A 26,302-nucleotide genomic window follows, 5' to 3' on the forward strand; every position below is an offset into this window, starting at 1 on the left:
TCTTAATACCAAATGGTACCAAATCTAACACCAGGCTCAGCCATCAACATGGGAGTTATTTTCCAGAACAGAGAAATGTGGTATATGGCTCCTACAGGTTGTTGGCTTGTTGTTCCATCAAGCTTCTTACAAACATTCATTGCAGGACCCCTTTAGCTACTCATAGTCCTCATCTGCAGTGATCCCCAACCAGTGGCTCATGATCTAGATTAACTCCGATGAAGAGGGGGAAAAAAAAAAAAAAAAAGGCTTCAGGACCCCTGCTCTACAGTATGTTTGGAGCTGTTGGACCTTTGCGATGAGGTCCTCAAACACAGGAATATGTTTCTCACACTGTGATTCAGTTAAAGGGGTGGTTCATCTTTAAGGTAACTTTTATTATGAACGGCCAATTCTAAACAAGTTTTCAATTGGATTTTTTTTTTTTTTATAGTTTCAAAGTTGTCTTTTTCTTTTGACTCTTTGCAGCTTTCAAATGGGTGTCGCAGACTCCCTTCTTAAAAAGAAATGCTCTGTTAAGGTGGCCATAGACAGAGATCCTCGTTTGGCAACCTCTCCCCGATATGCCCACATTGAAGTGGGCAATATTGGGCTGATCCGATCGTGGGCCCTAGCTCAAACACCTTCAATAATAAAAAAGGAAAATAAATTGCAAATGGTCTCTATGTCACTCTCTCCATTCATTGGAGGTTTACGTTTCAAAATGGTTCCTCCCAACGCTGAAGCTATCTGTACGATCCAAACCGCTTGACCGTGAGAGCGTAGTAGTATCCTTTCTATAGGCAGAGATCTTGCCAGCTGCCTATCCGTCAGATCCACCGTTGCCATGATAATGCTCCATGTCAATGAAGCGCTGGCGCTCACAGGTCAGTGGAACTAGCGGATGTGGCCGCGATCCAGCAAAGGAGTTAGAAAGTTTGACTGCCCGATTTTCAATGGCCACAGCGAGCTCTGTGGAGTGCTGCAAGTGAGTTCTGAAGGGCCCCGGGGCCACACGCAATATCAAGGGGCGCAGGACTTTCACATACTGTAAATATTTGGCTTCACTGGGATAGCAAGGGGCGAATCTAACAAGGCCAGGCAACCTAGTCGCAACTTTAGCGGTGTGCCAGTAGCTCTTTCCAGTACTGTGTAATACAGTAGTAACTACCCTAGAGCTGTGGGTCTGAATTGCTCTGTAGCTGTTTCACCTGTCGCACAAGCGCTGATTGAACTTCAGCGTGTCACTGTGTCCTGATGCTCCAGCACGACAACCAAGATATTGGATTGTGCTTATGGCACACAGCTGCAGAGCAGTGAAGATTGGGATGAGCACAGTATTTTGCCATGTACTGCTGTAAAAAAGCCTATTTACCATATATTAAAAATGTTGCACTGACTTCAAGCTGTGTCACTCCTAGCGCTTTCCTTCTTTCTGAGAACGCTGCATGGAGGGTTGCTGGTTGTTTTAGTTGGGCAGTAGCCTAGGTTAGGATTGCAGGGTGGTGCCTACCTTACAGCCCAGAAGTATTTATTCGGTGGACGGAAGCGACGGTTGGTGAGCCGATTATTTGAAATCACTAAGCTACTTCTATTTGAAGTATTTATTTTAGTTTGTATGAGGCACGCAATCTACCTACGGGTACTGGGGATGAAATAGGTAATTTGGTGGGACTCTAAGCTACTTGGCTGCATTAAGTCAATTGTCCAGATTTTTTAGACCTGAAAGTCTCACCAGCAGCTGTTTGCTTCTGCTTAACTGGAAACCCCGCCAGCCCGGCAAGTAATTACGCCACTGGAGGTGGCAGGGAGGGTTTTGCATGGTTGGTACTCAGTCTGTGCCACACAGCAAAATAATAATAAATCCAAATAGAAAAATCAGGCAGCAGCATAGGACAGCTATCTACAGACTGGAAACAGACACACAGGCTGTTTACTAAACTACAGCAGAGCTCAGCCTGTCAGTCAGTGCTGTTACCATTTCCTGTGAGAGAATGAACAGACACGCCCATTTCAGCCTAGATTCTGACCTGAGAGGTTCTCATTGCAGCTCTGATGTAATGACACTTTTAGCAGGTAAAATGCAAGTCAAAACTTTTTTTTTTTCTGCATCATTACATTGTTTGAGAAAGGATAAATCATATCTGAATATGAAGGTTATGCAAAATGTCCCCTTTAAGGCTACCGAGATCTGTCCCTTGGCCGAGCAAACAGATATACCCCTATACTCCAACACTCAACAAGATGGTTTGACCCAATGGCCAACAAAGTGATCGTAAGGAGCCTTGTTCAGTAGGAATGTCTGACCTGCACCATAGATGCAGTATGATTTTTGCTGGGGGATCTGCTTTTATTCAGCAGGAGCTTTGCTTGTTGACCACAACTGAGGAGTGTCTGCTAATAATCGATCTACAACCACAATCAGGATTTTGCTACAAATTAAAAAAAAAAAAAAAAAAAAAACACGTCCAGGATAAGAATAAAAAGCAATTCGGACCTACTAAATAATCATTATTTGTGCTGCCGCTCCCTATAAACAGCACAGGAGTCTGGGAATGAGAATGATGGGTCAACCTTCTACAAACGGTAAAGACAATAACACAAACACTGGGTAAAACCACCACCACCGTGAGTGTGGGTAAATGAAGATACTGCTTTGAGGTGGGGTAAAAATCCATTGCTTTACTTGAATATTACACATCAGTATGACAAATTAACAAAAAGTAAAAATCAAAAAAATATAGCAGGTAATGCAGAAGCAGTTATTAATATGGGGAAGGGTGGGGCTCCGGGACGTAGAACAGACGGCTCAATTTACAGCATGCGCCCAGAGCTCAATAGCCGGGCTGTGCTGTACTTACCCTTTAAATCAGACAAAAAGGAACAAGATACTTCACTGTTTTAAGTAAGGGAGGAGAGCAATATTCATTTAGAATACACAAAAGCCATGGATATCTTGTAAATTATTTCCTTATAAACAGTGACTAGTGATGTCATCAGTTATAAACGGTGAGTAGTGATGTCATTTTTGTCACGACTCACTAAAACCTCTGTATTAGAATAAATAAAGTTCCCCCTGTTGGAAAATATGAGGATATTAGAAGTGACCTGTATAAAGGCACTGGGTGCTTTTAAATGGTCATGGAACTCCTCAGTGACTTATAATATCCTTATATTTTACAATGGGGGTACTTTATTCACTATATAATACACAAGAGACATGAATATCGGAGTTCCATGACCTGTATAAAAACATTACCTTCAGCTTTGTGCTTTTATAAGGTCATGGAACTCCTCCTTAGATTTTACAAGTGCAGGTACTTTATTCACTATATAAAACAAAACATGATCACCGGACCCCCTCACTAATAAACAGGATATGGTTTGAGCAGCAGGAACAAGGAAGTGGCTTTGCTTCTCCCCCTATTAGAATAGCAGACACAATATACAGATCACGTCTGTCCTACAAAGTAGCCGGGAAGGAGAAAGAATCATAGTGGAAGACAACTTGCAATAAAAGGTGCGCATGTATATAAGGATGATAGCTATACATTCACATATATTAAAAACAAAAACTGAAGGATATAAGAGGATGTCACGTGACACAGGAACACTCCTAAAATGACCAATAAATACTTGCCACCTCTAGATTTATAGATATCCAAGACATCTTAGAAAAGGGGTCCTTGGCTAGAAGTGAAATCCAGAGTTCCGGGACTGTGCCCTACGCTGTACCCAATATCCGAAAGCAAAAGGTTAACGGAGTGCCGTGGAAATGCTACGTTTGATGGGGATTATAATGGCATGTGCTGCTATAGATTAAAAAGGAATAAAGAAAACAAATAGGAGACTGATGCAAACCTGGAAGGAACCCGTTAAAAAGTCTAGAGTGACTAAAATCCCAAATAGGTATTGCCCCGAAAAGGGGGAGAGTGACAAGATATACAACCACAATATTACAACGTATATATTATATACATAATAGCTTCCCCCCCCAAAAAAAAGTGACCCAAAGTTTAATAATGCAGAACACCAAGGGATGGCTGAAGAGGGATATTACGTCAGCCGGGGGCCAACGAGTTTATATTGCAGACAAACTACGGAGCTCATTGATCGACCCTGGGCAAATCTGCCATAAACCACCGTTTATAGCTCTGCTCAGCCAGCTACAGCAATGAAAGAAACTTTCTGATTGGTTGCCGTGGATTAATGCCCAGGTACTTGAGCCTGAATGGTGGTAGAACAGCAGTTTTATAGGATTTAATTGTTATCAGCTAGGCACTAGATTGTATTACTTATTGATTCTAATTGAAGTGCTTGCAGCCACAAACTGCAGTTAAAGGACAAGGAAAGTCAATGGAACATTTATTTAGTTACCCCCCGGCCCCCACTCAAACACATTGGCCCGGGGTGGTTTTCTGTAGGGCAGTCCATCACTATCCTTATAGGCATCCCCTGTGCCTTAGTCAGACATGTGCACGACAGAACCTTTCCAAGAGAGTTATGCACTGAGAATGCACCAAGCCTGGAGGGGTGCAGGCGATGTAGGGAAGCCGCTGGTAAATTTACCCTGCCAAAAAAACAACCCTAAGCCAATGTTTTGTGAAAAAGGAGCACCTGCACCTGGAAAGCAGCAAGTCACTGGGGGGGGGGATGCCAAACAAATTGGCCCCCATAGTCCTAAGTACCGGTGTATTTTTTTTTTTTCTTCCCCATTTCTCTCCCAGCAGAAACTGCGGTTCACGTCAGCTGACCATCACTTCCCCAGCTATTAAATACACTTTTTAGTCACATGTCCCCAAAACGCTTCCAAATAACCTCATTCGGGCATCTTTTGGATGGCTTACAAATCCAGAGAAATGGTTAAGTAAATCAGAGTTGAGAGGCAAAATGTAGCCCATATTGGCTAAGTGAAGAGAAGCCTGTAGATCCAGGAATGGCAAGTTGTGACACTCTAAAGAATGCTCCAACCTCACACACCTCTTTTAAGATGAAACGTTACCTTTGGCGCCCCCACCCTTAAAGGGGAACTATTACGAAAATTTAATATAAGCTTCCTCATACTGAAGAAACTAAATCAAATCAATACAAATTCTGCATTGTTTTTGAAACAAAGTTTATCTTCAATATTCCTCTCAGCATCTGTTTCTCTTCATTCTGTCTTCATGCAGCAGTTGGGTGTGATATTGGATCTGTCAATGAATATCTATCTTATAGGGGGGCTCCCTTTCCTAGCAGATGTTTTAGAGCTCACTAAAATAACCGATTCCAATACAAACAAAATAACTGCCTTTTGCACAAATTCTGCATGTAGAGAGACATGATGTCTGCTGATTTTAATAGAGTGAGCTCTAATACATCTTCTAAGCAAAAGGAGCCCCCTATAAGATGTATTGGATCTAACTGTCAATGAATATCCGACACCCACCTGCTGCATGAAGAGAGAATGAAAAGAAAGATGCCGAGAGGGATAGTGAATATAAACTTGATTTCAGAAACAATGCAGAATTTTTTAATTGATTGTATTTAGAAAGTTTCTTATTTCAGTATGCTAAAGCGAATATTACATTTTAATGTTCGCTATAGTTCCCCTTTAACTGTACCCAACACAAACCTCCAACCTTCCCCACGCACCAACCAATTGTCCCTACGTAACAGGGCAAGTCGTGACACTCACTTTCCCCACCTAGTTACTCCCCTTCAGCAACATCCCAGTTTCCAAAATAGCTTAAAAAAATAAGTCTGAAAGAAAATGGGATTTTGCAGGCCTATCACAAAACTCATTGCACCCAAAACCTATCTTTTACAAGTTCCATGGACCCTCAATAAACGCCACATTTGATGCGCAACTTGCAACAGTAAATCAGCCTCTTTGCTGCAGTCTGCTGTTTGCAGTCAGTCGCAGTCTATTTGTCCCCTACTGAGCTACGGCTGGCTCTGGCTGTGCAGGGGATGTCAGAGTTGGAGAACTCGGTGGATTGGAGAAATTCATTTCCAGGATGTGATGCTGCAGATGGCGAACCCATTGTTCCTGGATGGAGAGGGGACCCTGGAACTGGATGTCACAGAACCTGTGAGTGAGAGAAAGCATTTAATTAAAGGAGAAGGAAAGGCTAAAAATTAAGTAAGCTTCATCAGAAAGGTCTATATAAATATACCAATACTCCCTCAAAGTAATGCTGGTCCGAGTCCTCTGTCAAAAGAAACAATCACATTTCTTTCCTTCTATTGTGTACACATAGACTTCTGTATCAGACTTCCTGTTTTCAGCTTAAACCTCTAGGGCTAGGGCTTGAGCATGCTCAGTTTGCTCCTCTCTTGCTTTTCCCCCCTCCCCCCTTGTTGTAATCAGAGTCCAAAGCTATGAGTGAGCAGGGAGAGACTCATTCAGTAAGTGATGTCATACCACGCTAATATGGCAGCTGCTATCCTAAACAAACAGAATGGCGTCTGCCAACCCCACACAAGTGGCTCTGTTAATGTGGTAAAGGACAGGGAATGAGGTATGTTTTGGGGTGCAGTAAAGGAGGTTATAGTATAGAGGAGCACTGATAGTTCAAATGTCATATCCCAATTTACTTTGGCTGCATAACCATGTACCAAACTCCCTTGTACACAGCTACTCCTTACAGGATAAATAAAGTAGGCTAGAAATGTTGTACATAATGTTTTGTGTTTCTGTACCAGCCCAAGGCAACCACAGCCCTTTAGCAGTAAAGATCGGTCTCCAAAGATGCCCCAGTAGCTCCCCATCTTCTTTTCTGCTGATTCACTGCACATGCTCTGTGCTGCTGTCACTTACTGAGCTTAGGGACATACTCACAATATACAGTACACAGAATAGAAATGTCACAATATAAGGCCGATTACATGGCAGCACAGAAACCAGTGCAATTAGCATCAGAATTTAATAATCAGCCCTGTAGCATCAGCTTATATTACAGACCAACCTCATTTTCTGCTTGATAATTAGAGACGACCCCTAAACTTAGCTTCTCAACAGCTGCTCAGAGCCCACTGAGCATGTGAGTGTCACAGACACTTTCCAAGATGGTGACCCCCTGTGACAAGTTTGAAGTCCTGGATCATTGCTGCTATTGACAAGCTGAAACTTTATCCCTGTGCAATAAGTTCACTATATAAAATATGGCATTTTTAGCCATTCATTTTTAGGGTTTAGGTCTCCTTTAAAGCAAGGACTGCTGCAGGATATAAACTTAGAGATTAAATAAGCAAAAACAAACTGTAAAAAAAAAAAAAAAAAAAAGAACACTGAAGACGAACAAGATTATTATGAAAGGAGGGGTACACAAATGGAAAATATGAAGGACCTCGTCTTGGCTCAGCAGAGCAGTAAAGGCTATTGGTTTGTCAAATACCCCCCCCCCCCCATATGAATTAAAACTCTACCCGGACTCACCTGCACTTCAGTGTGTATATGTTCCCCACAAATTTCACTAGAGAGGTCTGGGGCGGCCTGGGAACCAAGGATGGGACAGGCCGTGCCCTTGGAGGTGGTCTTGTGTCTTCTGTTTTGGGGATGAGCTCACCGACTCCATCTTCCCTCGATGGAGGAACCTCAGATGGCTTCAATTGGCGCCGCTCTGTCCCTGTAGGGATGGGTTACAACATTTAGGGGCAGATTTATCAAGGATCAACCTGAAAATTTTATTTGAAATTAGAACTTTTGAGTTTTTTATGGTCAAAACTCAAAATTTGACAAGGGATTTATTCAAATCCGATTTGAGATTTTCAAAAAAAAAAAAAAAAAGAATTTAATTAGATTTTCTAAATTTATCATACTCTGGCTCTTTGAGAACTTGAAATCAACTATTTGCCACCTAAAACCAGCCAAATCTGTTTTAAGTCAATGGGAGACATCCAGGGATCAAATTTGAGTGGTTTGCAGCCCTCCTGACATTCGATTCGAAGTCAATTCGAGTTTTCAGGCCGATCCGATTCACCAGAGTTGTAAAATTTGATTTTTATAATAAATTGTAATTGGTCGAATTTACAGTTCATGTCAGTTTTAAAAAAAACACTAATTCGAAATTCGACCCTTGATAAATGTGCCTCTTATTGAATCTGAAGATGATATTGGACTGCAGAGGAATACTGGAGGTTGCCGTGATAGCCCAAGACACTGCAGATGTTGCTGAACACTAGATTACACATCAGCAAAAGAATAATAATAAAAAAAAAATTACAATAAAACTGCTGGTCTGTAAAACCAGGGGATCGTCACATGCACTGCCACCACCCACCCAATGAATAGGGAATACATAATCTATTTAATCGATTTTAAATACCCTGATTTTAAGTTTTCGCACATTTTACATTTTTTATATATGGGGTCCCACAATTGCATTTCGAAGGGTACATTTCCCTGATTTTAAGTAATGTTTTCCCAGATATTACATCAAACTTTTGTCCTGATGTTACCAAAAACTTTGAACGTAATTACTAACCAGATGTATATTTTGCCATGGTTCTGCCTGTAAATGGTCAATTCCTATTAGTCGGCCCCTTATACAGTCCTGCACCAATCACTTATTGCTTTAGGTTGTGTATGTGACAGAGAGGCCTTGCACATGCCCCCCCATAGTGTAACTAACACTGCAATGCTTAAAACAGACTCCTGTGCTTATATCCTTTCAGTACTTGAAGAAAGTTACTTTAACACATTTCCCTGATATTACATACATTTTTTCCTGGTCCCCTGAAAAACGTAAGATGGGTGTTCTACTGTATATCCTGTAATAACAGAATGGGCAGCAAGGGGCGAGGCACATAGGTAATAACATAACAATTAGAAATTTACTAACCACCAGGCAGAAATGCTATGTAAAAACAAATGTGTGCTAGACAACCCGGTTGCTTAAGGGGTTAGTAGACCCAGGTCTACCAAGTGCCTTGTTTTAGCCCCATGGGGTACCGGATAGTATATTTTTTTAGGCACAACACAGGGATGTAAATATAATGATATAGGATTTGTTGGCAACTTGATTACTTTGTCAGCTTGAGAAAGGACCTGGAGGGTCTGAAATGTTGCTGGAGTTGCCGTCTGAAATAATAAAGGCGGTTTTATCTTCACAAGATGGGAGTGCTGCTATCTTTTGACTTTGGCAACTTGATTAAACCCAGAGTTTCTATACTGAACTCGTTGGTCTACAGACAAATGATCACTTACTGTGCACTGGTCCATCTGCTGGCTTTTCTGTTGCTGCTGACGGGATGCCATGGATCCGCTCTGCCTCAAACATCTTTGCAGATGGAGTCACTGGGCTCTCCGCTGTTGCTGCTTTGGGTATTTGATTGGAGCGCTTGAATTTCTTGGATAAAGGGCGCCCTTCCTGGATATAACTGAGATAGGCTCCAGCTTTCTGAGGTCTCTGCTTCATCCATTCTCTCAGCGTCTCTATAGGAGAGCCATTGACGCACCATTCAGTGACTCCAAACTGCCGCAAGTGTGCACGCGAATGGCTCGCAAGGGCCTTCCTGTTCTCAAAGTACAGGCCGCACAGTTCACAGCATGCCTCTACTGCACAATGAAGAGAAAGGTGGTATAAGGAGTTAAATGCAGTACGGTAAAGATTAAAAGAAAATTAAAAGCAAACATGCATATGGAAATGCATTCTATTGACCGTTTATACCACGGATTAAAGCCATAGACAAAAAAAAAAAAACTTTTCAAAATACTAATCTGTATTAAAAATGACATAGGTCATGCTGATCTTTTTTCACAGATTTTTCATAGATTTTGTAAGTAATTGTTACTTGAAGTTTCTAAACCTGACTGTCCCTTCTTCCTGTCAGTTAGAGTTTCTAATGTTAACCGACTCCTGCTGCACAAATATGGCAGCCCCCTCATACAGGAACTGGGTAGTAAAAAAGGTAATGTAATAGCATCAGGAAAATACTTTTATGGCAAAATTAAAAATAGCACTCAAAGAATGTTATGATAGATATAAAAAAGGTTATTTTTTTGGTGTCAGTATCTCTTTAAAGGATAAGGAAAGCTACTGAAGCAGTTTATTGCCAATATATTATCCACAATAGTGCAGCTAGAACACTTAATTGTGCAGAATGCTTTACCATACCTAAATAAATAAATAAAAACAGCTCTAGAAGCTCTCTGCTTGTTTAGGATAGCAGCTGCCATATCACTTTGGCGTGACATTGCTTCCTGCTCACTCATAGCTCTGGGAGGGGAGGAGCAAACTGAGCATGCTCAAGTCAGTGCTGGAGGTTTAAGCTGAAATCAGGAAGTCTGATACAGAAGTCCACGTATAGACAATAGAATAATCAGAACAGCATTACTTTGAAGGTTTAATGGTCTATGAATATAGGCCTTACTGATAAAGCTTAATTTTAGCCTTTAATTTTCTCCTTTAAGTAATTCTGAGCAATTATGGAGAAAGCATCTAACCAGCTTAACCCTAGTGAGTGCCATAATTGAAAGGAACTGGCTCATTATCTCCGTAACTTAAACTTATAAAAGGTGTTAATGCTGCTGCTTTCATGCTCGGTCTCGTACGGTTATCAATTCAGACTAACTAGCCACCACCTTTCTTATTTCCTGCCAAAGCAGTCGTATAGGGTTAGAAAAGCAGTATGAACGCGCAGCTTTTACTTACACATTGTGGGGGTTTTGTCTGGAGATGCCTTTACTTTGACCTTGAATGGCAGCTCAGTTTGAATGTAGGCTTTAGGCTTGCCATCTCCTTGCAGGTATGGCTTGGGCTTGCCTTCAGCGTGAACAAATGCCTTGAGCTTGCCCTCTCTGTGCATGAAAGGCTTTGGTCTGCTCTGATTATGCAGGTACGCTTTAACCTTGCCTTCTTCGTGCATGAATGTTTTTTGTTTCCCTTCTCCGTGCATGTATGCTTTGTTGTAGGCTCTGGCCTTGGCTTCCCCTGGCAAAAACGGCTTGGGTCTTCCTTCTCCTTGCACATAAGTCTTGGCCCTTCCTTCACCTTGGAGAAACACTTTAGGTCTCCCTTCGCTTTGTAAATATGCTTTGGGCCTCCCTTCACTTTGCAGATATGACTTTGGTCGGTTGTCCTCCTGAATGTAGAGTTTGGGCCGTTCCTCACCTTGCAGGTAAACTTTTCTTTGTACTTGGTTGCTGGACTTTGGTTCTAAATGGACATAGCGTTTTGGCTCAGAGTGGCTTAGATGAGGCTCATGAGAAGCTTGTCTCTTAGGAGACATTGGGGATAAGAATGTGTTGTGGGGTCTTCCTGTAAGAGATGAGACAGGATGCTCCCGCCCCATACCCGATGGACTGAGACTAAGGGGCGATAGCGTGTGTGAAGGACTAGTGGGCTCATCATTAGTCCGTGGCTCTTTTTTAATGTTTGAGACATGTGGGGGCAGACGCCTCTTTCGGATTATTTCCCGTAGAGTATCAATGGGAGAGCCGTTGACGTGCCACTCTGTGATTCCCATCTGGCGCAGGTGAGACCGCGCGTGGCTTGACAGGCCTTTTCGATTCTCAAAGAACTCATTGCAGAACTCACAGCGGATATCCCGCGAGGGGTCGGCTCGAGAGGCTGCGTGGAGAACAAGAAAAATTACAAGGCAAACAGACAGTGTGAGACAGAAAAAAAATGAAGATGTGAGGTGGGGGAAGCAAAATGTTAAAGGGGAACTACTGTGAAAATGAAAATTTAACAAGCTTCAGCATACTGAAACAAGTAACTTTCTAAATACAATTAAATATTCTGTACTGTTTCTGAAATAACCAAGTTTTTTTTCACTATCCCTCTCTCAGCATCTCTTCATGGAGGAGTTGGGCATCAGATATTCATTCAATATATCTTATGGGGGGCTCCTTTTGCCTAGAAGATGTATAAGAGCTCACTCTATTAAAATCACCAGACATCATGCTCTCTATATGCAGAATTTGTGCAAAAAGCAGTCATTGTTAGATTGTGTTTGCACTGGAGTAAGTTATTTGAGTGAGCTCTAATACATCTGCTAGGAAATCCCGCTATAAGATATTGGATCTAACGAATATCTGACACCCAACTGCCGCATGAAGACAGAATGAAGAGAAACAGATACCCAGAGAGGAATATTGAACATAAACAGAATCAATTAAATATCCTTCTTAATTGTTTCTGAAGTTTCTTATTTCACTATCCTGAAGCTTATATTACATTTTCGCAATAGTTCCCCTTTAAAAAAAGGGATATCATGAAGCAAAGGGGGGAAGGAGAAAAAAAAAAATGAACACAAAACCTGGAAAAAGTATATCCGATCTTCCTTCTATTAAGAAAGAGGTGATTAAAACCATAAGGGGCTTATTTACTAAAGGCCATTCCGTCTGTACCATACCCCAAACCTGCAGTTAATCTTAAGACAATGGAACATAGGTTGCTACTGAGCACTATGGAAACCCCAAAGACTTGGTGTCAAAAAGGTTTGGATGGATCAACTCAATTTTTTTTTCGCTTTACTGGACCGGAAACCTGGGCACAATGGAGGGCAAAAGTCTCCTCTTAACCTACTGTTTCTATCATGGAACCACAACGTTCTGTAACTACAACCAGGAGAACTTAGAGCAAGGATGATGGAGGCAACGGATACGTTTGGAAGCAATGAGCATGATGAGCAAGTACATATGAGTGGCAACAGCTCACTTACACAGGTTGAGAGGCGAGAGATCGGAGGACCAGTCGCCATGTGGATAGGAGGGCAGCCGGTGAGGCTTGCGATGCATGGCTGGAGACAACCCACTGTAAGGGAAAGGCCTCGAGGGGGAAGATGGAGAAGGAAGTGAAAGAAGCTTCTGTGAGCCGGACCCTCCAACTCTGTTGGCAGCCCTGGGAAAGGCCCCTCTGGCCAAGATCTCCTGCAAGGTGTCGATGGGCGAGCCGTTGACGTGCCACTCAGTGACCCCCATCTGGCGCAGGTGGGATCGCGCATGGCTCGACAGGCCCTTTCGGTTCTCAAAGAACTCGCCGCACAACTCGCAGCGGACTTCCTCTGAACCCGGGGCTGAGGAAGGAGCGGATGACAAATGAATAGCTAGGCTTGTAAAGGGAGGACCAATAACTAGCCATGTGGGAAACAGGGTTAAAATCACCAGTCCCGTATGAAACAGAATAGTACAGAACGAAGACATGATAACATTTCCATATCTTTTTTGATCTACACAGGTCCATTAAAGGAGAAGGAAAGCTACCGAAGCAGTATATTGCCAATAAATTAGCCACAATAGTGCAAGATATAAGATTATATTTATTCTGCAGAATGCTTTACCATACCTAAGTAACAGCTATAGAAGCTCTCTGTTTAGGATAGCAGCTGCCATATTAGCTTGGTGTGACATCACTTCCTGCCCACGCATAGCTCTGGCCTCAGATTACAGCAGGAAGGGGAGGAGGGGGAGAGGAGCAAACTGAGCATGCTCAAGCCATAGCCCTGGAGGTTTATTCTGAAAACAGGAAGTCTGATACAGAAGCCCATGAGTACACAATAGAAGGAAATAAATGCAGTGTTTCTTTTGACAGAGGACTCAGAGCAGCATTACTTTTAGGGTTTACTGGTATATTTATATAGACCGTTCTGATAAAGCTTACTTGATGTTAGCCTTTCCTTCTCCTTTAAAACTCCTTACTTCGGCTGTATCGTCAGGTCAAGTAGAGGTCTAGGATTCGGGGAAAACTGGGACTTTTATCGAAATCACTATTCTGCCTGACCTTCATAAAGTAACACTAAAAGTCAAGCCCCATATACATATATAGTAGCGTTAACCTGACAAGAAAAACTCAGCAAAGATGCAAAGCAGCAGACGGGAAAGATTTCCCGTGACAGAGCAGACAAATCAGAAGCGACGGTGGGGGAAGAAGCTGAGAGACTCGCGCAAAGCAAAGAGCCAGGGAAAAACTGGGATAGGCATGGTACCGAAAGCAACAGGAACTTGCTCCTTTAGTTCTAACCAGGCACTAGAAGATACAACTTTGCACTAGAGAAGAGTTCCTTCTCTGACACAAAATACTTATCTTCACACAGGGCATTACCACCACTGCAGCCTCCGATGGAGAAAAAAACAAAAAAAAAAACAGGCAGTCAATATGCTGCCATCAGCCTGTTCCCAATGTTATTCAATGTGAAATGTCAATGGGAAGTCCACCAACACCAGTCCACGTGCATCATATATAGAGCTCCCCAATGAGTAGCAGTAGAAGTGGTTACAAGCAGACAAAATGCTTTTGTAGTACAGCAAATACTTTGACCCACTGCCGGTCTCTGACAGTTGGCAGCGGGAGGCCAATATGCCCATCTCTCATTAGCATAAAGGTGAGCTCAAATGGTCTGACATGACAATCGATTGCAGCAACATATAACCAAAAAGGCATAAAGCTGGTCAGTCAGATATTCTTTCAATGGGCTCCTATTTGCTCAGTTTTAGTCACGTGGGAGCAATTTTGGGTAACTGGGAAAAGCAATGTAGCAGCAGAGACAAACAAGCCCTTACGCTGGTGGGTGTTTAAGTGCCTTGTACTAGGTGCAGTTAAGCAAAGAAAATGCTTGAGTTTAACCCTCTTAGCATGGATCATGCTCTCTTGGCCACAAGCTGCAGGACAACGTAGAGCGTGGCTTAGATCAAACAGAACATGTAGAACCTACGGCACTGGCTGACAGGTACCAGTCAGCCAGACCCATAGATTTTACTATATGGGACAGGCAATGGTTTAATAATCCTTTATGGAGCAGGGAAGGAGAGAGACAGGTTAGCTGAAGCATAGCAAGCAAGAACACACTAGATCTGATATATTCAAGAATACAAAAATTGGATATCATTGAGCAAAAAGGGCCAAGGAGAATGTATGGTAAGGTGCCAGCAAGAAAATAAAAATTAGAATGGGGTGTGGGAACAAGATCTAATGGCATGCCAAGATCTGAATAACAGGACAACCTAAACAGCCACTGAGAGGAGGAGTCTGAATGACTGTTAAAGGAACAGTTCAGAGTAAAAATAAAAACTGGGTAAATGGATCAATCGACTGTGCAAAAAAAAAAAAAAAAAAAAAAGTGTTTTTAATATAGTTAGCCAAAAATGTAATAGAGTGACTGGATGTCTTAACATAATAGCCAGAACACTACTTAATGCTTTTTAGCTCTAACTCTGTTAGTCAGGGGCTATAAGTGGGGCCATAAGTGTTCAGTGAGTTTGCAATTGATCCTTAGCAGCAGCTCAGATTCAAAAGTAACAGTTATGACGCATGTACCCCCCCCCCCCTCAAGTCTGTGATTGGTTACTGCCTGGTAACCAATCCGTGGCAACCAAGAGAGCTGAAAAGCATGAAGTAGTGTTCTGGCTATTATGTTACACATCCAGTCACTCCAGCCTTTATACATTACATATTTTGCTAACTATATAAGACACAATTTTTTTTTTATCATGCACAGACTATTTACCCAGTTTTTACACTGAACAAGATTTTTCTTACAAGTTTCCTTGCACATTGCAGTGCAATCTACCGTCTCTTTAACATATTCACTGTAAAGCACAGTCTTACCATCTCCTATATAAAGCAGCTTTTTGAAAGCCAACCTTCTAGCCCACCACTAACCTTTCTGCACTGATTCACCAAATGAAACTTTTTTGGCTCTGCAAGAACCTTTAAATCTGGTCACAAAGATCTGAACCCAGAGATCCTGAATGCTTAGCTGCATATTCAGATCGTCAAATGAATGTCGTTAGGTTCAGTTGTCCGTGCACTTGAGCCACATAATATATGGGAAACTCAACCAAATGTTTAAAGGGCTTGTTCACCTTTAAACTAACTTTTATTATGTTGTACACAGTGATATTCTGAGACAATTTGCAATTGGTTTTCATTTTTTTACGATTTGTGTTTTTTTTAGTTATTAAGCTTTTTATTCAGCAGCTGTAAAGACTGCAAGTTTAGTAATCTGGGTAGAGTCCAAGTTACCCTAGCAATAATGCCTTGATTTGAATATGAGACTGGAATATGAATAGGAGAGGCTTGAATAGAAAGATGAGTAATAAAAAGTAGCAATAACTGTAAATGTGTAGCCTTACAGAGCATTTGTTTTTTTTGATGGGGTCAGTGACCTCCATTTGAAAGCTGGAAAGAGTTAGAAGAAGGCAAGTAACTTAAAAAAAAGAAAGAAAAACGAAGGCCAATTGAAAAGGTGCTTTGAATTAGCCATTCTATAACATACTAAAAGTTAACTGCCATACACAAAAGTCAGTAGCCCTATGGAATTAGGTAAACATATGAACACAGTGGGGCTCATTTATCAACACTGGGCAAATTTGCCCATGGGCAGTAACCCATGGCAACCAATCAGATTGCTGCATTCATTGTCCTACTTGCAGCTGGTTTCAAAAAGCAACTCACTGATTGGTTGCTATAGGTAACTGCCCATGGGCAAATTTGCCCAGTGTTGATAAATGAGCCCCAGCGTGTGTTTGGGATTTGGAGATCCCCCCCCCCCCCTGCTCGGTTGGAAGAGGTGAAAGGCAATTAAGGGTTTTTTACACTGTGAGCATAGAGGATCTAAGTATTCAAAAAACACCAATTAAGCCATAGCCCTTAAAAACAGACACCCCAAAACATATTTGTGTCCAGTTGCTCAGAGAGCTCTTATGAGCACTTTGCAATTTACATTAATTTCCACCCCTTCTGATAATATGAAATTGAAAGAGAAGCCCGTCTAGCTGTTCTGTATGGCCAGCTAATGCTGCTCAGTTATATAGCTTACTGTAAACAATGAGTAAAGAAAGAACATTCAGCGGTACTTACACAGATTTAAAGGTGAGGGTGAACTGTTGGGTGACCAGAAAGCTTCCGAGCTTGCCTTGCAGGCTGGAGACATTTTCAGTTTCTTAGCTGGTGGAGTACGGTTAACTGCTGGTCTGGAGTGAATGAGACCTGTTAGGGATGATTTTGACTGAGGCCGAGCTACTGCCATCTTACCATGGGAACGTCCAACTTCTGTCTTAACATGACCATGTGGGGTCTCGGCTAACTTCTGGTGAATTCCAGCATCAGGTACCATGGAACGCGGGGAGCCGGAATCACCAATTGTGACAAGAGTTCCGGCTGAAGCTCCATTGGGGCTCTTAAAATGTGGAGATGTTTCTGAAGAGCCACTACTTGCCATCATTCTACCAGCGCCTTCTGCATTCAAGGAGTGGGCGTTACTTTTAGGAGTTTTAGAAGGGCCATCGTCACCTTTAACCAAACTATCTGCCATCTTCGTAAAAGTACCGCCGTCTGTTAACTTGGCCCGAGCTGCCCCACTGCTGGCCTGACTTGTGCTCATAGCAGCTTCAGTAGAGGCGCTCTCCCCAGGGGCCTTGGTGATTGAATCTGTTTCATCGCTTCCCTGACTAGACAAACGCTTTTTAAACTCTTCACTTTTGATGAGAGCGTAAAGTGCGGCAATTGGGGAACCTTTGGCATCAGGATCGTTTACTCCGAGATGACGCAAGTGTGCTCGGGCGTGGCTGGAAAGTCCTTTACGCGTCTCAAACCAGGCACCGCAAAACTGGCAGTCTGTCTCTTTTCCAGATTCTCCGTCCAAGGCTAAAGGAAGATAAAATAAAAAAGGAGAAGACACGAGGGGAAGGAGTTGATGAAATGACATGCAGAAACAAAGAAACAGTGAAAGGAAGTAAAAAAAGGAGATCATGGAAAGGATGAGGAAAAAAAAAAAAAAAGATGCATGCAGTGGATACAGGACAGGGCCATTAACATAAAATAATTATGGAAGGAACAGGAAAGGGGAAAGAGGTAAGTAGAGAAAAAAAAAGTGGTGAAATAAGCGAATTAGTAGAAGTGCCTGCCTTTCGCCAATGGGCAGCACTAGAAGCACCACAACCCCTCAGTCAGAGACTTCTCAGCACCACTCACTCAGATTCAGGGGCCCGTCCTCGTCCCCCCATTGGCCCCTTGGGGATGCTGTCCGGGGGCTTGCTGACTTCTTGGCCCCCAATAAGTTTTCATCCTGTGGCAACTTGCCCTGCTTAGCCAGCTCGTAGAGCAGGTCAATGGGGGCCCCACTGTTTTCCGACTCTGCCACCCCCAGGTGCCGTAGGTGGGAGCGTGCGTGGCTGGACAGGCCCTTCCTGGTCTCGAAACATGCTCCACAAACCTCACATGTGGTCTGACTTGGGCCTGGCGGGTACCAATCACAAGTTGAATTAATGGGTGAACTGTAAGGGGTCATGAGGGTCTACCAGTGCAGTCCAGAAACAAGTATTATAAAAGCACCACTTCCCCAAACACTAAATATCCCGTAAAGGAACAGTAACGTCAAAAAAATGAGTGTTTTAAAGTAATGAAAATATCATGTTGCCCTGCACTGGTAAAACTGGTGTGTTTGCTTCAGAAACACTACTATAGTTCATATAAACAAGCTGCTGTGTAGCAATTGGGGAAATTGAAAAAAGTCTATATGGTACAGGTTAAATAGCAGATAACAGCTAACACCATTATGTTCTACAGAGCTTATCTGCTGTGTAACCTAAGCCTTTTCTTATTTGAATGGCTGTCCCCATGGCTACTCAGCAGCTTATTTATATAAACTATAGTAGCGTTTCTGAAGCAAACACCAGTTTTACCAGTGCAGGGCAACACTGCGTTATTTTTATTACTTTAAAACAATCTTCAATTTTTTTATGTTACTGATCCTTTAAAGAAGAAGTTCTATATGCAATTAAAGGAAAACTATACCCCCAAAATGAATACTTAAGCAACAGATAGTTTATATCAAATTGAATGACATATTAAAGAATCTTACCAAACTGGAATATATATTTACATAAATATTGCCCTTTTACATCTCTTGCCTTGAACCACCATTTCGTGACTCTATCTGTGCTGCGTCAGAGATCACCTGACCAGAAATACTACAACTCTAACTGTAACAGGAAGAAGTGAGGAAGCAAAAGGTAGAACTCTGTCTGTTAATTGGCTCATGTGACCTAACATGTGGTTTGTTTGTGTGCACAGTGAATTGTACGATCTCAGGGGGTGGCCCTTATTTTTTAAAATGGCAATTTTCTATTTATGATTACCCAATGGCACATACTACTAGAAAATTATATTATTATGATAATGGTTCATTTACATGAAGCAGGGTTTTACACATGAGCTGTTTTACTCACTATCTTTTAATAGAGACCTACATTGTTTGGGGGGGGGGGTATAGTTTTCCTTTGACTTCCAGTCAATAATAAAAAGTATTAGGAGACACATGACCTTTTTATCTGACAGCTCTTAGATATAACATTTCAAAAGCTTCTGGATCCTAGTAACCAGGCAGCTGAAATGGCAAAAAGACTTGAATAAAAAGAAATATAGTCCCCCAAACTAGGGATGCAGCGAATCCACCATTTTAAAACTCAGCAGAATACTGAACCCCAATTTGATTATGTAAACCAGGGAAACAACGGTGTAAAGAGAACAACTCCCAATATTTTTTTTGGACTTCATTTTTTGAGATTAAAAAAAAAAAAAGTCATAAGATTTTTTGGATTCAGTTCGGCCAGGAACTTGGCTTCAATTGCTTAAAAAAAAGGTTGACTCCCGAACAAAATCATGGATGCTGTGCATCCCTACCCCAAACTATTGACAAAGCCCTCAAGCACATGGTGGAATAGGCAGCTGCTCTGCTTGCGGATAAAGTGGCTGTCAGGACAATTCATCCAACATCTACACGAATGTGTCATCATCAATAGACTGAACACTAAATTTCACAGACACAGCCAACATTAAGCAAGTGCTGTGGGGAATTAAAGGTGATTAGGCAGGTGATACTTCCTTTTTTTAAAGGAGAACTAAAGAAGTAGCTAGAAATGTTTTACAATATGTTTTATGCTTCTGTACCAGCCTAAAGCAACCACAGCCCTTTAGCAGTAAAGATTGGTGTCTCCAAAGATGCCCCAGTAGCTCCCCATCTTCTTTTCTGCTGATTCACTGCACATGCTCTGTGCTGCTGTTACTTACTGAGCTTAGGGACCCACTCACAATATACAGTACACATAGAATAGAAATGTCACAATATAAGGCTGATTAGTAATTAATACAGATAATTACTACATGGCAGCACAGAAACCAGTGCCTCTAGCATCAGAATTTAATAATTAGCCCTGTAGCTTATATTACAGACCAACCTCATTTTCTGCTGGATAATTAACGACCCCTAAGCTTAGCTTCTCAACAGCTGCTCAGAGCCCACTGAGCATGTGAGTGTCACAGACACTTTCCAAGATGGTGACCCCCTGTGATAAGTTTGAAGTCCTGGATCATTGCTGCTATTGACAAGCTGAAACTTTAGGCTGGTGCAATAAGTTCATTATATAAAATGGCATTTTTAGCCACAATCATTTTTAAGGTTTAGTTCTCCTTTAAGGCAATGAGTGATATTATGCAAACATAGGGCGTCAACTGCAGATCAATAAATGCTACACCTAGGCTTGCGTTCTCTTGAGGGGATAATCTCCAAGCTTGAAAGCTTCAGACTAGTGGACAGAAACAAGCTCAGAGGAAGTCTTTGAAGTCAAATTGTTGCTTCTCACTCCACAGACTTGAAAACAAAACTATAAGAGTGTTAGGGAATGGTTCCCAGGGGTGGGGATCTATTTCAGGCTCATACTCATGCCAATAACATGCCTACTCATTAAAGGATGGCTGAGTTTGCAGTCAAAACATAAATGGTTCAAACCAAAAAAAATTGGAGGTGTATATATGCTTTTCTGCATATATCTCAAGAAACATCCAGTATAGACAGTTATTGTAAATAGCAAACATGCTCATAGAAGCAACTGGCATAAGCTTACATCAAATTCTATAATGTTTAAATCCCCTTTAATTCAACGTGTCAGTATTATTACACTTGGCTGGCAAAGAGTTTAAAGGGGTTGTTCACCTTCCAGCACTTTTCCAGTTCAGTTGCTTTCAGACAGTTCACAAGAAATTAAGAGTTCTTCCTCACCTCAATTACTTTCTATTTGATAAATTTAAGTTTCGTTTTTCACCTTCCTATGTCTTCCTAAAGCAGCTCGTGTGGGGGTCACTGACTAACTTTCATTACAGGCAGCTGTTAGAATTGATACAATAGTTGTCAATACTCAGAGATGCTGCTGAGAAATGGAACAAGTAAATGTTGCAAAATTGTAACTGTTTAGAATCTGCATTTCAAAATTGGAAAAACTAAAAAAAAAAAAAAAAAAAATATAAAAAAAAAAATTAAAAATAATATCATTTCTGGTGAAAAGTCTGAAAACAACTGAACAAGTGGAAGGTGAAGGATCTCTAATACCGGTAAGTAAAATTCAGGTTATGACACCTGGCATAGGGTTTAACAAGAGGTAAAGATATATGGGTGGGTCCCAGTAAACATCAGCATTATACGGATTACGGTCTGATCTACCTTTAGCGTCCTCTCCTCGGCCAGCGCTCTGTTCAGAAGGCATTTTCTCCACCGTGTGCCCAGAATCTGGTCTCGAGGCTTGGGGTCTGACTAGTTCTAGTAAGTCGCCATCTTCCTCTTCTGAGTCCAGCACTGAAAAAGAGTTCAAAAGGCTCAGGTTTAGGAAATCTAATGAAATAGGATGATTCTTGATAATCAGTACAACTGCCAGGTGTACAAATGTGACAGATAAAAAAAAAAAACCAATGGAATTAGAATGGGACCAATCAAATGAAATTGTAATGCAGTAAATGCCACTAGAAATTTAAGAGGTAACTTCTAATATCCTCATATTTTGCAACTGGGGGTACTTTATATATTATAATACAAAAATTTCAGTGAGTCATGTGACAGAAGATATCAGAACTCACCGTTTATAAGGATATAATTTACAAGATATTCATGGCTTTTGTGCATTATATATATTTATAGAAAAACATGGCTTGTGTGTATTATACAGTGAATAAAGTACCCCCCTCTTGTAAAATATAAAGATATTATGTTACCGACGAGTTTCATGACCATATAAAAGCACGAGGCCGAAGGTCATAATACACATTTCAGTGAGTCGTGACTGAAATTACATCAGAACTCACTGTTTATAACTGATGACATCATAACACCATTTATAAGGATATCACAAGATATTCATGGCTTTTGTGTTTTATATATATTTATAGAAAAACATGGAGGAGCACAACCTAAACTTGTTTAGCAACTTACTCGTGCTGGTCAATAAGGAGACATAGCACTGCACTCAACGGGAATACTTTTTTTCAATAAATCTTAATTTTTTTCACAAGTATTCCCATTGAGTGCAAGCTGGAGCACTCTTATAACAAAAAGCAACTGCCTGGGTGCAGGTTAATAATATTATGTAAATCAAACTGCAGAAAAAAAAACACACTCACAGGACTTAAAGGGATCCTGTCATCGGAAAACGTTTTTTTTTCAAAACGCATCAGTTAATAGTGCTGCTCCAGCAGAATTCTGCACTGAAATCCATTTCTCAAAAGAGCAAACAGATTTTTTTATATTCAATTTTGAAATCTGACATGGGGCTAGACATTTTGTCAATTTCCCAGCTGCCCCTAGTCATGTGACCGAGGCCGAAATTTTATTTTTTTTAAAATTGGCTGCTCAATTTTCTGACAGATGTCGGACGATAAATAGTAAGATGCAGGAACGCTCGATTGCCACTAACTTCACGATGATTTGACGGATTGGTCGGATTGCACTGAAATCAATCGTTCACCAACGAAAGATATTTGTGTCTATGGACACCTTATATCAGAAACATTTTTTGTTTTGCATATACAATCTATTTACAATCTATTTTATTTTTATACTGAACTGTTCCTTTAAAGGGATACGGTCACAGAAAAACACGTTTTTTCCCCAAAACACATCAGATAATAGTGCTGCTCCAGCAGAATTCTGCACTGAAATCCATTTCTCAAAAGAACAGATTTTTTTTTTTATATTCAATTTTGAAGTCTGACATGGGGCTAGACATATTGTCAGTTTCCAAGCTGCCCCCAGTCACATGACCTGCACCTTAGGATGGAACTGCTTCCTGGCAGGCTGTTATTTCTCTTGCTTAATGTGTCTCAGTGGGACTTGGCTTTTACCATTAAATGCTGTTCTTAGATCTACCAGTGAACTGTTATCTTGTGTTAAGGTGGCCGTGCATGGGCAGATAAAGCTGCCGATATCGGTCGTTTAGACCAATTTGACAACTTATCTGCCCGTGTATGGGGGCCTCCGACAGGTCTTCCCGATCAATATCTGACCACGATATCAATCAGGAAGGTTTGATTTCTTAACTGACCGACCCGTCGGAGTCCCATACGGTCGAACGTTTGAATTACCCACGATATAGCCATGGCGCTAATGGCATATCAGGGGAAAGATCCGCTCGTTTGGCAATGTCGCCAAACGAGCGGATCTTTGAGTCTATGGCCAGCTTTAGGGAGCTGCTATCTCGTTAACTTCCCATTGTTCTGTTAGGCTGGTGGTGGAGGGGGAAAGGGAGGAGGTGATATCACTTCAACTTGCAGTAAAGAGTGACTGAAGGTTATCAGAGCACAAGTCACATAACTGGGGGCAGCTGGGAAACTGACAATATGTCTAGCCCCATGTCAGATTTTAAAATTGAATATAACAAAATCTGTTTGCTCTTTTGAGAAACGGATTTCAGTGCAGAGTTTTGCTGGAGCAGCACTATTAATTGATGCGTTTTGAAAAAACACATGGCTTTCCCATGAAAGTATACCTTTAGGTTTTTTACTTTGTATAGTGAAAAAATGTCATTCGAAGCAACTTTCCAATGGTTTTACAAACACCACCCACGTCCCCTGAGTTTCTTACAAAGCCTTTTGGGCCGTGTGTGCAAAAACTATACTTTGTGGAAACCGAAGAACAGTTTGCCTGAATAAACACTAAATGGAGCGAGTAAATTCTATGGTGGTGCCAGTTTCTAGAGAACAGTGGTCACCCCCTCTGTTGCTCAACTACGACTCTCAGCCTCCGGACTTTTTATCAGCTGATAATGGGTGTTGTTTATGAGCACCTCTTGCGCAAGGGTTAGCGTTGTGCCCATGGCGACTCTGGTTTGATTACAGCCAGAACACTATCTCAATTGAATGTTCCCTAAAAACAAACAAGCAGGTTAATTAGCTGCGGATATAGTGTGATAAGGCCTTTAGATTGCAAGCTTCACTGGGACAGATGTATAAGAAGCCCCATTGTTTTCATTTAAACTGCGGGCAGATTATTTTAGAGGAGAAAATAAATCAGTATGACCGTTGTCAGCTCCAACCCACAGGCCAGAGCCAAGAGAAGTGCAAACAATAAGGCTGTATAACCTGTATTACTTCTAACATTATCCCCACACCCTAAATCCACCCAACCGGAAGTGAGGCCCACTTGGGTCACCCCACATGAACTTCCTCAACTCTGCCAGGTAGGGAAATAGTCTAAGAGACAAATTCACACTCAGCGGCCTCCAGCTACGCAAAACGTCATCTCCCTGCATCCCCTACAGACAGCAGCAGCAGGAAGGCAAGTCACACGTTAGATGAACAAGCCCTAAACCTGTGGGAATGGCGACTTGTATTGAGCGGACAGACTGGGCGCCTCTGGCCCTATCCCCACGTGCAGCACAAGCAGCCTCCTCCCCCCTTTACTACACGCACGTCCGACATACACGTACTTTACCCCATACACTTCTCAATCGCCCTGCCTTCCCTTCAGCTCAGTCTATAGGCTACTCACCAGCTTTAAGTCTTCCGTTCTCGGGCCTTAGCAAAGCTCCGGCCTTATCATTCTCCTCACCCCGCCCCGAAACTTCAGCTTCCTCCCGTTGCCCCTGCCCCCCACCTCTTTTCACTGTTTTTTCTTCCTCCTCTTGGCTCCTCCTCCCCGGTTTCCCCGCCTCCTCTGCCACGCCAAGTTTCAGTTCACCGCTCTTTCCTAATTCCCAGGCCTCCTTTGTCCGCTCGCTGGGCGCCGCCATGATACGACACACGGGCGCGTGCGGGAGGCGGGGCGAGAGGGAGCGCGCACGTTCCTGAGCAGCTGACTGGAGAGAGGCGCAATGACGCTAGTGTCTCTCAGCCAATCAGGAGTCGGCGCGCTTGAGCGTATAGCAAGGCGGCGCGAATAGCAATACTGAGAGCGCGACCACTCTCTCGCTGTGGGAATGCGGAATTTTACCTCAGGAAACTATAAGAGGGAAAGAACCTGACTAACAGCACAGTATTGCATTTGCACCACCAATAGATGCTGTCATTCTGCCATCCAGAGCCAACCTGGCAAATGCCCGGCTTGATGAAAGACCAATGTCGGTCTGAAACGTTGTGTTTTTCTGGGTCGGTGCCCATGTCTGAATAAAGGCGTTTTAAACAAAACTTTCCTGTAAGTGGTGCTGTCCATGACGTAAAGTAAAAGTGCCCTGCCCCCACAGCAGGAGAATGTAATATATTGCCACTGTGCTTCCATTAAATAAACTTATTGGCCCCTAAAGTGGTCTCTCTTACACTTTGGCAATGACATTTTTATATAGTAAATATCCCCCCTATTGTAAAATATAAGGATATATAAGGTGCCCCACTACCAATAAAGGCGCAAGGTGAGCTGAGGTGACTATAAATCAGGTTGGCTCCCTGCCTGGCCGGTAAAACACCTGCCAACTGCCGACCTGTGTGTGGTGCTGTGTTATCCATAGGGCCACTCCTGCCATGAGGCAAAAAGCCACCTCCTGTAACTTTAAGAGCCGAATTTCTGTCGGATGAAGTCGCAGCATTTAACTGTCGGATGCAGAAGCAGCAGGTCGTTTTGTCGCAGCGCGTCGAATCACGCCGAAAACGTCCATGCAGTCCTATCCTTAGAAGTAAGAAGATGGGATAGCCCATAAAATAAAGGAGTATTTCAGAGGTAAAACTAAAACTTACATGTACATTCATATATATATATAGATATATATGTAGGGCCCTATAGGGAGACAGGCCCTATAGAGTTAATCTTTTCACCATTTCCTTGGTTTATTGGGTAGAATCCCTGTTACAAAATAACCTTTACAGTGATAGGCTGAGAGATTTGATGACACTGCTCTGACTCACTCCTATATAGTGAGTGCAGGGAGTGGCCTCTTCCTCTTTTGCCTCTGGATGTGATTCCAGCTGGATGTGCTCAGGGGGACTGATTGCAATAGGCCCAGAAGAAGGCATGTGTCCAAGTCGGGGACCAGGTAACCCCGTGAATGAGGAACAGATACACTAGGGCAGACTTGTCATAGTCTCTCTAGGAGAGAAAGGCAGAGAGGATAGAGAGAAAGAGCAGCTGAAGCTCCAACAAGGAT

At 42.2% G+C, this 26,302-nt stretch overlaps 1 protein-coding gene across 4 annotated transcripts; it reads right to left on the reverse strand.

Moving 5' to 3' along the window:
* Window positions 1-5,549: 5,549 nt before the first annotated feature.
* Window positions 5,550-24,982, reverse strand: wiz.L (widely interspaced zinc finger motifs L homeolog). 4 transcript variants are annotated; one of them, XM_041587126.1, is made up of 9 exons: window positions 24,823-24,978; window positions 21,403-21,534; window positions 17,880-18,143; window positions 16,767-17,552; window positions 12,631-12,984; window positions 10,617-11,534; window positions 9,170-9,520; window positions 7,400-7,589; window positions 5,550-6,050 (listed from the first exon to the last, which is right to left on the reverse strand). In XM_041587126.1, the coding sequence occupies exons 1-9, from the start codon at window positions 24,956-24,958 to the stop codon at window positions 5,897-5,899; spliced, it is 3,285 nt and encodes a 1,094-aa protein (XP_041443060.1). In that variant the 5' UTR covers window positions 24,959-24,978; the 3' UTR covers window positions 5,550-5,896. The 4 variants fall into 4 exon arrangements, with proteins under 4 accessions (XP_041443060.1, XP_018109097.1, XP_041443061.1 ...); XM_018253608.2 differs by having other exon boundaries at window positions 24,718-24,977; XM_041587127.1 differs by lacking the exon at window positions 17,880-18,143 and having other exon boundaries at window positions 24,718-24,982.
* Window positions 24,983-26,302: the final 1,320 nt, after the last annotated feature.

Source organism: Xenopus laevis, chromosome 3L (assembly GCF_017654675.1).
Source record: "Xenopus laevis strain J_2021 chromosome 3L, Xenopus_laevis_v10.1, whole genome shotgun sequence".
Lineage (NCBI taxonomy): Eukaryota > Metazoa > Chordata > Amphibia > Anura > Pipidae > Xenopus > Xenopus laevis.